Here is a 15,199-nt window from a genome sequence, read left to right as displayed (position 1 = left end):
ATAGTAGGTAATTTGTTTCTTGCATTTAGAGTAATATTATGATAATAGCCGTGTGTATATTTTTTATTTTGCAAGACAATCTGGAGGTTTTTTTTTGTTGTACTATTTTGCGGGTGTATAAAATTAATAGCTTTTTTTATTGTACATGCACTCTTCTGATCACTTGTACCATAGACTGCACTTCTTTTGCAGTCTATGGAATTCTAACAGACTGCCTGTCAAGCCATGTCTTGGGCATGGCTTTGCAGGCAGCTCACTATGACAGCACTGGAGGCCTTCACAAGGTCCCAACCTGTCATAGCAACTGAACAGACCTATTTGATTTTGCATTGGAGCTCCGATTGTAGGGCAGAGGGAGCCCCCTCCCTCTGTGTAATCAATCAGATGCTGCGATTGGTACTGACAGCGGCATCTGATTGGTTAAATGATCAGGATTGGCGTTATCTCTGATTCTCGTCATTGTGGGCGGATGCTGGCTGTATTACACAGCTGGGACCAGTCGCAAATGTAGCAGGATCAGCTGATCGCCCCGCGCAATACACCTCGCGCCACACTGACCTACTATTACGTCAGGGGGCACAATGAGGTACATGCATTCAAGCAGTCCATGCACTAGAAAAGCAAATCTACTATGTGCTGGTACAGAATTATTCTATAATTTACACCAGTTACTGGCAAATAAATTATAGTAAATTTGGAAGTCAATACATCTGGTCTGCAATCTTTTTCAATACTGTTGCAAATGAGAAGTCCCTTAAAATGGCAGCCATAAAAACACTATGAAAGTCGTTAAAGGGGTTAATGTTAGCATGTTTCTGGATTTTTTAAGCATTATTAGAGTGTTATGCTTAAGTATAAGTTCCTTACCTTGATTTCTCTTTGCTGTGCTTAAATCTCACCCTTTGCTCAATCAGATCCTTCCAGCTAAAGTGCGTGTCCTTGTTTAGATGAATCTCCTTGCCATGCGTTATTTTCACGAGCCGGCCATTGGCTGGAGCAGTCACAATATGAAATGTAAGACCAGCCTCTTCTGTATCCAAATCCTGAACATTCATAAAAGAAAGGTCCAATGGTCTTACTGCGCCGATCCCCACTGTGAAAGAGCCATTCACTAGGAGAACTGGGGGATGTGAGTTAACTGAAATTGATGAAAAAAAACAATGTTAGTCTATTCCAACTAGTTTCAAGGTGCTTATAGACATTAGATAAATGTTGCTGACATTCTGGCAGGATTCGCCCAAAAGACAGATGTCGGGTGAAAAACAGATGTGGCATTTTGGATTTCAACATGGCCAAACTTTTGTTTTCAAGGGAGGTAAGCAGCCTCCAGAAGAGTCTGGCAAAAGCTTGCTCCTCTCTCTCCACTGGGAACACAAACGCGCTTGGCTCAATGAAGGGGTCTGGAGGAATAGCTGTTGATTAAACAAGCTGGGCTGACATATCTATGTCACAGTCAAATAGTGGAAAAGAACTCCTTTTATAGGCTGTGTGCTAGTGGGGTAGGATTTTCCAATCCAAAATAGTCCAAGAACTCCAGTATGATGCCACAAGGTCTCACACATGATTACTGATAACATAAGGCACTGATTCTATCAATCATGTGCTTTATAGGATTGAAAACGAGAATATATCTCCAATAATCCCAATTAGCAAGCAACATTTTAGCCCAGATATCTAAAGTTTAAGGTCAGCTTTACCGCTACAGTTGTATACAGACAATACAATTTTTACCAACAATCTGATATTTACGGGGCCACAAGACAGGTGGATAACTTACGTTAAGGGAAAGAGATTGGACAGATTTATACACTTACGAGCAAAGGGGTAACAATGTTTTCAACTTTTGACTTTTATCTCACCATCCACTACAGCTTCCAACGTGAGACTACCATCATTTTATAGACAATCATCTTGGCTATCTCATACATAAATTGGACTTGCAACTATTTAGCATATGATTAGTTATGCAGATTCTTGTAATTTAACTGCATTGTTACTGTTTTGCTCCTGGTAGTGGAACAATCTTTTTCTTCTTGTCTACTATTCTCACATTCCCTAATAGCTCAGTGTGTTATTAGGTTGATTCCCAAGCGAAAGGTCACTGGTTCAAATCCAGGAACGTCCATGAAGAAGATTTTCAAAGAAAAGAGAAACAACATTATCCAGTTCATCGATAGCAGGATCTTGGCCAAGAAAATTGCCAAACTGCATCATGTGAGTGCCATGACAGTTGAAAGAATATGAAATTAAGTCCATCCATTCCAAAGCCAAGAGGTGGACATCCAGGCAAAATAACGGTCAACAAGTCGGCTCAGTTCAACAGGTCTATCATCTCTGGCGCGACAAACATGGCAGTGGAGTGGCTTGTATGCTTCGTAATAGTGAGATCACAGATGTCCATGCGAGCACCATGTAACGAGCATTACACAAGTCTGGAATGGTAGCCTGAAAAAAAAGGTGAAGAAGCCTTGACAGTGGACTGTAAAAGATTAGAAATGGGTGATTTGGAGCAATGAGATGAATGTCAATAGAGTGGGCTCTGTTGGGTGAAAATTGGTCTGAAGAAAACAAAGAAAATTGAAGGAACTGTCAAGTTCGGTGGAGGAAGCCTGATGGTATGAGGTTGTTTCACAGCCAAAGGCATTGGATCTATGGTAGTCTCAGCGCGAGATCCTACAAGATCAGTTACTTCGTACACTCGAGTACTATGGGTATGAAAAGGATGACCCGAAGCATACAGCAGGACAGTGACCCGAAGCATACATCGAGATTGGCGAAGAAATGGTACAATGAAGCAGAGGTGCTGGATTGGCCCCTACAGTCCCCAGACCTCAACTGGTGGGTACATTGGAAGAAAAAGCTGTATTCGTACCTAAGTGAGTATGCACCAATATTGGGAATGTGTAGAAGAGACCTGGGATCAAGAGCATGCCACAGTAACAATGCAGTTACATGACATGACAAGAATCTGCATAACTAATCATATGCTGAAAAGCTGAAAGTCCATTTTATGTATGAGATAGCCAAGATGGTTGTCTATAAAATGATGGTAGTCTCACGTTGGAAGCCGTAGTGAATGGTAAGATCCAACAATAGGTGTCGGACCTGTGGTTTGAGCTTCTGTCCCTCTTTTTTATAATTCTTATCTTTGTAGCGTTTATGTCTATTTTTCCTGTATCTTAGAAAATTAATTACTGAATTGTAATCATTTATATCTTTTGCATATAGCACTAATATACTGTGCAGTAATATATGATCTAGATTCACACTGGCTGCAATTTTTGCTATGCATGTAAGGATATAAATAACATTACTATCAGAAGGGAAGGAAAACATTCTGCTCCATTCTCCATCTAGTTCAGTGGTTGTGCACCTGTACTTAGTGCACCCAGATGCTGTCAAATTGTTGCATTCTGCAAGAATGCCATTCATTCTCTCATATTGTGACCTGCTGTATGTTAATAAGATCACGTCTTCTGTACGCTACAACAGTTGAATAGGAATGACGACTGGGTCTATCAGGCATTCCTTTGGGACGGTTTCACTAGGTATGCAGCCTCCCTGTTTGCTTTAGACACGTGAGCTTGCATTTTTAGCAGTGCTGGTTGATGTCATGAATTGCCCTGGTTCATAAAATCAAAAAGATAAAAGGTATATCATCTTATGTACAGTACAGTATTCTCTGTGCTGTTTTATATTGCAAAGACACACAGGCACATTAACAATGTAATTACACTAAATCGATGATCATTAATTCTAACATAACTTTGAATTAACTTGTAACTAATGTGACGAATAATAATCATTATACTATCATAAATGAATGCTCAGTTAAGGAGAATTTGTAATTATTACAGCACTCATTACTTTGTGATTGAAAGCAGTAACTTCCCCTGCAAGGGCTTCTTGGCTCTCCCATCTTTCTAGCATCATTCATATACCAGACAACTTGTGTAATTTTTACCACTATCTTGCTGCTCATTACTATATGTAGTAGGATTAAATATGAATACGGAAACAGTTTATGACGCGTTTTATAATTTTACATGACCAATTAAGAGTGGAATGCATATGCAAGCTTTAATTGCATGGACATACATTATGTGGACAAGTCAAATTCTGCCCCTTGTTATAGTATCAGCACTACAATGGTGCCACTAGTTGGAGTTGTCCAACAATTTTTTTTTTCTGGGGTAAACTGTAGTGAGGCTGGTAAAAAAATTAAAAATAAAACATCTTACACTTACCAATGCAGCCAATCACTGTCCTTTAGCGCTGAGGCTAGTGATTGGGTGCACTCGTCACATGTGGTATACAGGAGATCACTGCTGCAGACAAAAAGATTACATCGTGGCTGCAGAGTGGCAGAGAGGACAGTGTGGCAATGTTGGATCAGAGAGAGTTTTGAAAGGTGAGTTTAAAAAGAACCTGTCACCATGAAATGCAGTGCATTCTACAGACAGCATGCTATACAGAAGAAGTTGAACAGATTGATAAATAGTTTTATGAGAAAAGATTCAGTTTAGCTTGTAATCTATTCATTAAAATCTCAGCTTTTTCTGAGTTCAGTAAACAATCTTAACAGTAATCGACAGCCTTCCCTGGATAGGTGATCAGTATCTGATCAGTGGGTGTCCGACACCCAGGACCCCTGCCTATCAGCTGTTTGAAAAGGCACTGGCGTACCTGTGAACGCTGTGGACTTCTCCGTGCTTTCCACACAGGGCTGTACATTGTAGAACGGCTGTGCTTGGTATTCACTTCTATGGGGCTGAGCTGCATCTAGGCCACATGACCGATAAACAAGTCATCACTGGCCTAGGAAAAGTTGAGAGAAGGCCGATGCACTACTGAAAGCTCAGCTGCCTTTTCAAACAGCTGATCAGTGGGGGCCCCAGATGTCGGTCCCCATTGATAACATACTGATGACCAATCCTGAGGATTAAAGTCTCATAAAACCCCTTTAATGAATAAGTTGCAGATCATGAAAAATAAACTATAAAAGCAGTACACTGTTCTCTCAGGCTGCAGCCATGTCTAACTACCCCTCCTTCTCATGCTAGTGCAGGTGAGCCTGGAAGTATATGAGGAAGGGGCTGGGTTTAGTGTGGATAACTTTTGTCTACACAATGAGTGTGGCTATTTTGTTTGAAGGTATCTCCTAGTTACTAATAGTACTCAATAGACTTGGTTACAACCATGTGGCACTGTAACAGACTACAGAATACTAAATCTACCAAGATAAATCCCGTTGCTCATTGCTCATTAGTGCAATAGCAAGGCAGATTTGCTTTTCAGGTTCCTGGGAAGGCTGGGTTACCATGTGGAACAATTTTAGGCGTAGAAAATAGTCTAAATTTAAGCCAGTAAGGAAGCTGTCTTACATTTTGACCTGCGGTGGATGCACCGAAGTTATGTAGAGGCCAGCGCCTCTTCATAACTTCGGTGGATCCACTGCCAGCTCACAGGGTTATTAAGACTGGCGACTTTAAACATAAATGATTAAACTAAGAGTCCTATTGTATTTTTATATTACAGTCGCCAACCCAGAGGTTTAAACCCAGAGTCAGGAACTTTTCAGCAGAGTCAGCATTATTAACTGAATTAATGTTGTGATATACTATGATATCTTATATACATAATGTATGTCCTTTCCTTTCCTGAAGTGGGGAAAATGCAGGCCATAGTTTAAAATACCCTGTATGTCCAGAATATTCTAATTGAGGTGAAGATCTGGTCATGTGACTTGCCGTCATGTGATCGGATTACGTTTTGAAAGTTGATTGTAGGGAAGCAACTTTAGATCATGAGTACGGACAGTTCAGAGTCTGAAACGCAAAGATCTGTTGCTGGGAATCCTGTCTTGTAACACTGGATTTTAATCTGTGGATTTAATAGAGCCTGAAAGTATTTTTGCCTTGATCTATCCTTGGAACTACCCCATAATCTAAATCATTAGGTATCCACTGACGCAAAGTCAGTGACCAGTGTGTACAGAATAACTTTCCTCACAGAGATTTGTTCTTGATCATTGCTTAAAATGAGATCATTAAGATAATTATTATGTATATTATCACCTTCAACAAAATGTTAGTAAACCCTTTACAGAATTCTTGTTATTCTGTTTTGTAGGTGACCTTGTTATAGTGAATTGCATTAAAATGTGCCTACAAGTGATTATGCCTCTTTATTACAGATGTGATTACTATTTATGTGAATAAAACCAGTGGCTCAATACAAGTGTAGTGAAGAACATTTCATTTTATTATTTCAGTTATTATACAGGATAATTTATCCATCCATCGTGGAGTAGGTGACCAGTTCTAGGTAATAACATGACCACGCACCATACCACTCAATTACACAAGAATTACACATGTTTATTTTTCACTGACCTTCACATCTCCTTGTCTTACTGTTTCCTGAGAATCCATGTCCACAATGATGCACACAGTGATGATCCTTTAAAAACGTCTTATTGTTACACATTTTGCAACGCTGGGAACTGTCACATTCCAGACATCCAGAAAAGCAGGCTATAAAAGGTAATATAATTCATGAAGCTTACGTTACTGTGTATACATAATTAAGCCACAATGTACCAGGGTAAATGAACACCAGCGTTTTTGCTGGATCCATCATGGATCAGCAAAAACGCTTCCGTCATAATAATACAACTGTCTGCATCCGTTAGGAATGGATCCAGTTGTATGATCTTTAAAATAGCCATGACGGATCCGTCATGAACACCATTGAAAGTCAATGGGGGACGGATTAGTTGTGAGTCATGAGGGATCCGTCTTGCTCCTCACCACATCGCGGACAGAAAAACGCTGCTTGCAGCTTTATTCTGTCCGAAATGGGGACACAACCAAACGGAACAGAATGCATTCTGGTGCATTCCGTTTCGTTCAGTTTTGTCCCCATTGACAATGAATAGGGACAAAACTGAAATGTTTTCTTCTCCGCTATTGAGAACCTATGACAGATCTCAATAGCGGAAATTGATGCTGGTGTGAAAGACACATAGAAAAATCTAAATAAATATTATTAGTTGTGAACAAGATATTTCTCAAAATTAGTGACAAATTATTTGCTATGGTCTACTTACAGAGGCATGTCCGGTCAGAGTGGTAAACATGATGCTGTTGACCACACTCCGTGACGCACTGTCCATCCAAAAGATAAAATGGGGCTTTGCACTGACTGCAGTGATTGACATCAACACAGAACTGACAGTGAGCTCCACACTCTGCAATACACAAAGACATTACTATTTATAGTCCCCTCTAAAAGAGGAAATAACACACACATGACTATTATAAGTAGGGGTGAGCAAATTGAGCTTCGGGTCAAAGATCAGAAGTCGATTTGTTGCAAAACTTCGCTTAATGCTGTATGGAGACCTGTCTCCGTGAGGTATTAATATGTATGGGCTTCACAGGGTCAAAATTAGTTAAGTCCGTAGTCGAGCGAGACTTTGGTGAATAACTTCAGGCTTCGACTCTACAACTTAAAAAAAAATTTAAAGCAGGAATTCGAAGTCTGCTGAGGTACCCGCCAGTACTGAAGATGACATCCTGTTTTAAAATGTTTTTAAAGTTGTAGAATCGAAGGCCGGAGAAGAAAACATTTCAGTTTTGTCCCTATTCATTGTCAATGGGGACAAAACTGAACGAAACGGAATGCACCAGAATGCAGGTCTCCGTACAGCATTAAAACAAAGTTTTGCAACAAATCGTCTTCGGATCTTGGACCCAAAGCTCGATTTGCTCACCCCTAATTATAAGGATCACACAGAGCTTTTAAAATGGAGTGGATGTGGATTCGCTGTGTCACTTGAACAGATTTGGCATGGGCCTACTCCTTAGGGCAGGTCTTCACCCTTTAACCCCTGTACTGGGATTTGGACTGCACCGCAGGGGAGCTACCAGGCTACTACCTCTTGGAGTCGTCTTTGTTCAAGTGACTGCTGACCTATGGGGGTCAAGAGACACCCGTGTGGGCACCGAGGGATCAGGCATGACCATAGTCAGGGACAGAGTAAAGTCAGAGCAGGCAAAGAATGTACAATCCGAAAAACAACCTGAGACCAGGCAGGCAGCTAAGGGTCAGTAAAGAGATCAGACAAGAGTCATGGCAGACAGCAAAGGATCAGTTCCAGAAATCAGGCAGAAGTTGGTACAAGGAACAGACAAATTAACAAATTGCACACCTTTTCAGGAAACTAGAACCTATTTCTCAGGCACCTTCTTACAGGGGAAGGTGCCTCAAATACCCTAAGGTGACCAGCCATAGGCTGGTGAGGGAGAGGTTGTGCATACTGGCTCTTAAAGCACCCTACAAGCAGCAAGAGGCATGATGGGAGACACAGCACTACTCCGACAGCTGGGACTAATGTGCAGGTGAGGGAGAGGCCGGTGGGACTGGGCTTCTGAAGTCCTGGGACAACAGAGTGGGCAAGAAGGAGAGGAGCTGCAGTGGGGGCACGGCCCAACGCCATAACTTTTACCCACATTTTTCCTATGGTCATATTATATTGAGGACATTGGTACAGTGGTAACAAAATTGCACATCAAATTAGCAGCTTGGTCATTGACGTTTTTTATAGACAGTATAAGGCTCTATGCACATTGCATCTGAGCGTGTCATTAGAGGGAGAAGATTTCCAGACTATACCTTCAACAGAAGGCTCTTACATTTGCCACTGAAAAGCATCACATATAGGATACAATTTTTTCACTAGCTCTCTGTATAGGAAAGTGCAATCTGCCTCGTTTTCCAATACAGATTTTAAACTAGGTATGCCAATATATACCAGCCCAATGAAGGCCACAAGGACTTTTGGTGAATGGGGCCATATGAATATGGTTGATGTGTACACCAAGAGCTTATTGCAGTTTTTACACTAAAAGTAGGTCTCTAACGTACTGTGCTCAAAGACTAATATTTTATATTGTATATAATTTAATTGGTGTACAATGAACAGACTGTGACACTATCACCAGGATTAGGGGGTAATAAACTCCAGTATTTATGGGGCCGGACTTTAATAGGCCTTTTACATTGTTTGGTCAAATGCTTAGCAGAATGAAGCGTGCTCAGACATTTTTAAAAAAATTTATACACTTGCTGAATCTATGCGGAATACATTGCTGGCACAGTCTCAAGGACTGTTTTTAACATGAATCTCACAATCACATTATAAGATGACAGCATATGATTATTATAGCACACGGGGGATATATTTACAACCAGCACGAAAAACTATTTGGGGTGGAGACAAGAACGAAGCAGAACTAAAGCATATTAAAAAATGATAAATATACAAATAAGCAATAGCTATACGAGGAGGACGTTAAGATGAATGAAAATAATCGAGAAGGAGAAGAGAAATAAGAATGTAGATGACAGTAGGATGCATTAATATTTATATAGCAGACGGTGATGACCTGATTATCTCATGGCCAGGCAGGAAGCGGAGAAGGAAGCCGTATACTGTAAAAGGTCATCAGTAAAGAGTTAATAAATAATGGATTGCAAGTCAGCCTGGGTTATATCCGCAGGAGGTAAAAACGTCCATGAATCTAGTATTTCATGTTTATTTCTAAAAAGGGAACACCATAACTCCTCTGTGCAGTAAATAAATGTATGCAAATTCAAATTCAAGAGTGTCGGCTGGTTGCTCAAGTTGTCAAACACAGCGAGCAATGAAGGAGAAGGCCATGAAGTGATGCGGCTGCAAACTGCTACAACTGGAAATGAATGAAATATTTCAGCTCATTAAAGCAACAGCAATTATTCTGATCTTTATTATGGTATAGGTTTGCTCAATGTACGCCCAAGTTTTCTGAATTAGAGACTCAGTAGATTCAAATAAAAAGCGTGTTACGTGCTCTAGACCACATGCAGCAAACAATATCATTTCAGACTAGTCTTATCCAAAAACCCACATCATTGCTGGTTTTGTCCACTTTCACATGGTCAGTATTTTTAGCCCAAAACCAGGAAGATTTGTATCCCTTCTGTTATTTGGATCCACTGCTGGTTGAAATATTCTGACCAAATACTGACCATGTGAAAGTGGTCTTTGAGTAGGATAAATGAATCCCAACTACATAAAAACAAATGATAGATTTACGTAACACTTCAGATCTCCATCATCTACGAGGTAGTGCTCTCCCTACTCATTATTGTAGGACTAGGAAAAGATGAGACCAGCACAAAGCAAAGCTGAAGGAAAACTCTTCCAGAACGCACAAGTAGAAGAGCTCAGGAAGGAGTAATATAGCACATTTCATAGCTGCAGAGATTAGACTTGCCATATGGTAAATCTGAGGTAAGTGATCTAGCACATAAAAGAAATAGAAATGGATTGGTCTGTGGGAGACACTGAAGTGACAAGTCAAATCAATGTGAGCAGTGATAATGTTGACGGTGCTAGAGGTACACCTCAACAGCTGATCGGCAGGGGTGCAGGGTGTTGGTCTGCTGTAAATCAGTTAGTGATGGCCTATCCTGAGGATAGACTATCACTTAGAAAAGGCTGGATACCCCCTTTCAAACAAATTTGTATAAACGTTTAGTTACACTTTAAGGAAAGAGTGGTCTGGCATATACTTGCAATATGAAGAACTAGGGAACATAGAAACATAGAATGTGTCGGCAGATAAGAACCATTTGGCCCAACTAGTCTGCCCAATAGAAGAAGGAGTTCACCGAACCTTTACTAGTTTGTAACTAGAAGGGATGCACATATCTCACATAACTCTTACTACAGATCTATGCCATAGACCAGGGGTTCTCAACCTGCGGCCCTCCAGCTGTTGTAAAACTACAACTTCCACCATGCCCTGCTGTGGGCTGTTAGCTGTAGGCTGTTCAGGCATGCTGGGAGTTGAAGTTTTACAACAGCTGGAGGGCCGCAGGTTGAGCATGCCTGCCATAGACAGTAGGGATGTAGCTAATGGATCGTGTTAAAGCATAGAGTAAACAAATTAAATGGTCCACCAATTCAAAAAAAATTTGCTGTGAAAATTATTGTTATATTGAGTAACATACTGCAACACTTTTCTCGCCCCTGCACTGTTCTATGGTTGCTATATACACATTACAGATAATTAAAGGCTATGGACACCTTTGTGCACTAAAAATCAATAACCCCATATCTTACCGTAATGCAGCACATAATAAAATTGAACTTGTTTGTTTACTGGTATCAGCTTTGCTTCACATGCTCTCAGAAATGTTCTTCTATGAGTTTTATGCTGTAATCTCCTGTGAGGCTCTGTGGGCATTCCTGTGGATTTCACATGCACCAGCACAAGCTCTGCTGCCCCGCCCCCACATCCTGTTACATAGCACAGCTATCAGCCACTTACATATAGGCTACAAACTGTAATCAGCAGATCTATTTCTCACTTTCCATTCTGTAGAAAGTCCATTATTTGTAGACACAATAGATATTTCTGCTGGTAACGTTAGTGCAGCGATCTACAGTCAGAACCATGGTGGTATAAGCAGGATATACCGTATTTTTCGCCCCATAAGATGCACTCCCCCCCCCCCCAAAAGTGGGGGAAAAATGCCCCTGCGTCTTATGGGGCAAATGCTGCCATTTTACATCGCAGTCTGCGATGCTGCAGCATCGCAGACTACGATGTATCAGCTGGAGGGAGGAGAGGCCGGTGTCATGCAAATGCAGCGGGGCCGGTGCGGTCACTGTACTTCGGCCCCACCGCTCACTCACTTACTTAATGCCTAAACCTTTTATAATAATAACTTTAATTGAAGTTCCGATCACCAGGCCCATCTGTACTACTTACTAAATGTCCTGTAGCAGGCAGAGCAGGGCGGGCGGGCGGCCGTAATGCACTAATGTCACGTGCCTGTGCCGCCTACTTCATTCATAAAGTAGGCGGCGCAGGCACGTGACATCAGTGAGTTACGGCCGCCCACCCGCCCTGCTCTGCCTGCTACAGGACATTTAGTAAGTAGTACAGATGGGGCTTGGGATCGGAACTTCAATTAAAGTTATTATTAAAAAAGGTTTAGGCAATAAAGCAGTGAGTGAGCGGCGGGGCCGGAGTACAGTGACCGCACCGGCCCCGCCGCATTTGCATGCCACCGGCCCCTCCCACAGGTTTAGCTCCGGTATATTAGGGCATCTGTGGATGCCACTATTATGGGGTGGGGGATATGTGGATGGCACTGTTATGGGGTGGGGGTTCTGTGGGTGACACATATATAGCAGTGCCATCCACAGATCCACCCCCCATAATAGTACCATCCACAGATCCCCCTCCATAACAGTGCCATCCACAGATCCACCCCCCATAACAGTGCCATCCACAGATCACCCCCCATAACAGTGCCATCCACAGATCACCCCCTCCCCATAACAGTGCCATCCACAGATCACCCCCCTTACCAGTGCCATCCACAGATCTCCCACCCCATAACAGTGCCATCCACAGATCCCCCCATAGCAGTGCCCCCCTCAGATCCCCCCCATAACAGTGCCATCCACAGATCCCCCCATAACAGTGCCATCCACAGATCCCCCCATAACAGTGCCATCCACAGATCACCCATAGTAGTGTCATGCACAGACCACCATTAGTTCAAAACCCACCAAAAGCACACCTTTTGGTAAAAAGAAAATGTTTTTCTTATTTTCCTCCTCAAAAACCTAGGTGCGACTTATGGGCCAGTGCGTCTTATAGGGCGAAAAATACGGTAGATCTCATTACTGACAGCTCTCACTACATGCACTCCCTTCTGAATATAGTATTGTGTGCAGTCCACACAGTAAGCAGTCACTTTTCCCACACAGATTAGTACAGTGTGACGACACACAATGCTATGTACACATATAAGTACACAGTAGGGGAGATTTATCAAAACTGGTGTAAAGTAGAACTGGCTTAGTTGCCCACAGCAACCAATCAGATTCCTTTCATTTTCCAATGAAGCTGTGAAAAATCAAAGGTGGAATCTGATTGGTTGCTGTGGGCAACTAAGCCAGTTCTACTTTACACCAGTTTGATAAATGACATTTATATATATGTAAAGAAAGAAAATGTCTGCACTCTCAAACACTTTATTCACTCCTGTGGTCGCAATGTTTTCAGCTCATTCACAGAGTCTCTTTTCAAGCTATGAACTAAAACGTTGCGACTAGTGTTGAGTGAACTTCTGTTTTGAAAATTCGGTGTACAAGGCTCAGGTTATCTAAGAATTCCGTTATGGATTCCGCTACCACGGACCATAAGGGTCCAGTCACACGTCTGCAACTGTTTTGCGGTCCGCAAATTGCGGATCCGCCAAACATGGACACCGGCCATGTGCGTCCCGCACACCCTATAAGCATTGGGCCGCTGCCATAGCAGAGCAGCAGCCCGATGGTTTTCTCCTCCATGCAGCGGTCCCTAAGGACCGCGACATGGAAGGGGTTAAACGACTGGCACCGATGTCGGCCATTTCAAGCAGAGTGTCAGCTGTATGTTACAGCTAACATTCTGTACCGCTACTGCTCTGCAAACCTTGACTTGGGGGGGAGGGAAGGTGAGGGGGGCTTATTGCGTCGCCTGCTATACTGAAGGGAGGGGGGGGCTTGTTGCCTCGCCGGTCATCCTGAAGGAAGGCGGGGAGGGCGGGAGGGACTTGTTGCAGCGCCGGCCATCCTGAAGGGGGGGGCTTGTTGCCATCCTGAAGGGGAGGGGGTGACGGCTTGTATGGAGGTGAGGACGCCCATCCTACACGGCGGGGGAAGTGGGGGAGAGGGACAGCATCCGGCCGCTGCCACAGCAGAGCAGTGACCCAATGGTTAGCCCCTTCCATACAGCAGTCCCTAAGGAACATGGCATGGAAGGGGTTATGTCTGCAGTTTGAAGCAGACTGTCAGCTGTATGTTACTGCTGACAGCAGAGGTCGCACAATTTTTTTTCCAGAAGAGTAAAAATACTACCCTTAAAAATTTTGAGGAGTATTTTTAGCTGAGGAGTACGAACTTTTCGGTAATTTGTATATATAATGCATAGGCCCACATAACGTTATGAGGCTGATATTTCTGCAGGGAAACCATTGCTAGTCTCCCATGCAGAAATAAATGTAGACAATTTTACATTTATCTAACATCATACACTAAACATAAGACCACTTCTGCAATACACAGCGCCCACCTGACCTTGCCATACACAGCGCCCACCTCACGCTGCCATAAACAGTGCCCACCTCACGCTGCCATACACAGCGCCCACCTCACGCTGCCATACACAGCGTCCACCTGACGCTGACATACACAGCACCCACCTGACGCGACGCTGCCATACACAGCGCCCACCTGACGCTGCGCTGCCATACACAGCGCCCACCTGACGCTGCCATACACAGCGCCCACCTGACGCTGCCATACACAGCGCCCACCTGACGCTGCCATACACAGTGCCCACCTGACGCTGCCATACACATCGCCCACCTGACACTACTATACACATATTACATACACAGCTCTACCACATGCCCATTACACAGATAGTTTACTATATACACATTGCACATACAGCTCTGCTACATGTCCATTACACAGATAGAACTACTGTGCGCACATTACACAGAAAACTGTACAATAGACTTGTTACACTGACATGTGATGACATGACATGGATCTGCAAAAACTCTTCCGTTACAATAATACAAACGCATGCATCAGTCATGAATGGATCCGGTTGTATTATGTCTTCTATAGCCATGACAGATACTTCTTGAACACCATTGAAAGTCAATTGGGGACGGATACGTTTTCTATTGTGTCAGAGAAAACGGATCCGTCCCCATTGACTTACATTGTGCGTCAGGACAGATCCTTTTTGCTCCGCACCACATGGCGGACAGAAGAACGCTGCAGGCAGCGTTTTGGTGTTCGCCTCCAAAGTGGAGTGGTGATGGAACGGAGGCAAACTGATGCATTCTGAGTGAATCCTTTTCCATTCAGAATGCATTAGGGCAAAACGGAAAGTAACCTTATACACACCTTCCATACATAAAGTACCTCTGCATTCGCAACCAGCACAGTCCTACACAGAACCTGTGTTCCCCTAACTCCTCCCACACATATGGCTGATCACATGACTGTCATCACCACAGGTCCTGTAACCACAATGTAGTCTGGAGCTGCTCCTGGTGAGAGAGATGTCCA

The 15,199-nt window shown here is 42.9% G+C and overlaps 1 protein-coding gene across 1 annotated transcript in view; it reads right to left on the bottom strand.

The window, feature by feature from the left end:
• The window catches only part of FRAS1 (Fraser extracellular matrix complex subunit 1), a 487,428-nt gene that overhangs the window by 160,003 nt on the left and 312,226 nt on the right, over positions 1 to 15,199 (bottom strand). The window contains exons 25-27 of the mRNA XM_040418026.1: positions 7,112 to 7,252; positions 6,396 to 6,536; positions 868 to 1,138 (exon numbers count right to left, since the gene is read on the bottom strand). Of these exons, the coding sequence (XP_040273960.1) occupies positions 868 to 1,138; positions 6,396 to 6,536; positions 7,112 to 7,252 (553 nt within the window). The remainder of the gene's footprint in view (positions 1 to 867; positions 1,139 to 6,395; positions 6,537 to 7,111; positions 7,253 to 15,199) is intronic.

This window comes from Bufo bufo, chromosome 2 (assembly GCF_905171765.1).
Source record: "Bufo bufo chromosome 2, aBufBuf1.1, whole genome shotgun sequence".
In the NCBI taxonomy this organism is placed as follows: Eukaryota; Metazoa; Chordata; class Amphibia; order Anura; family Bufonidae; genus Bufo; species Bufo bufo.
The sequence above is the reverse complement of the archived record's forward strand: the minus strand, read 5'-3'. Positions and strand labels throughout refer to the sequence as shown.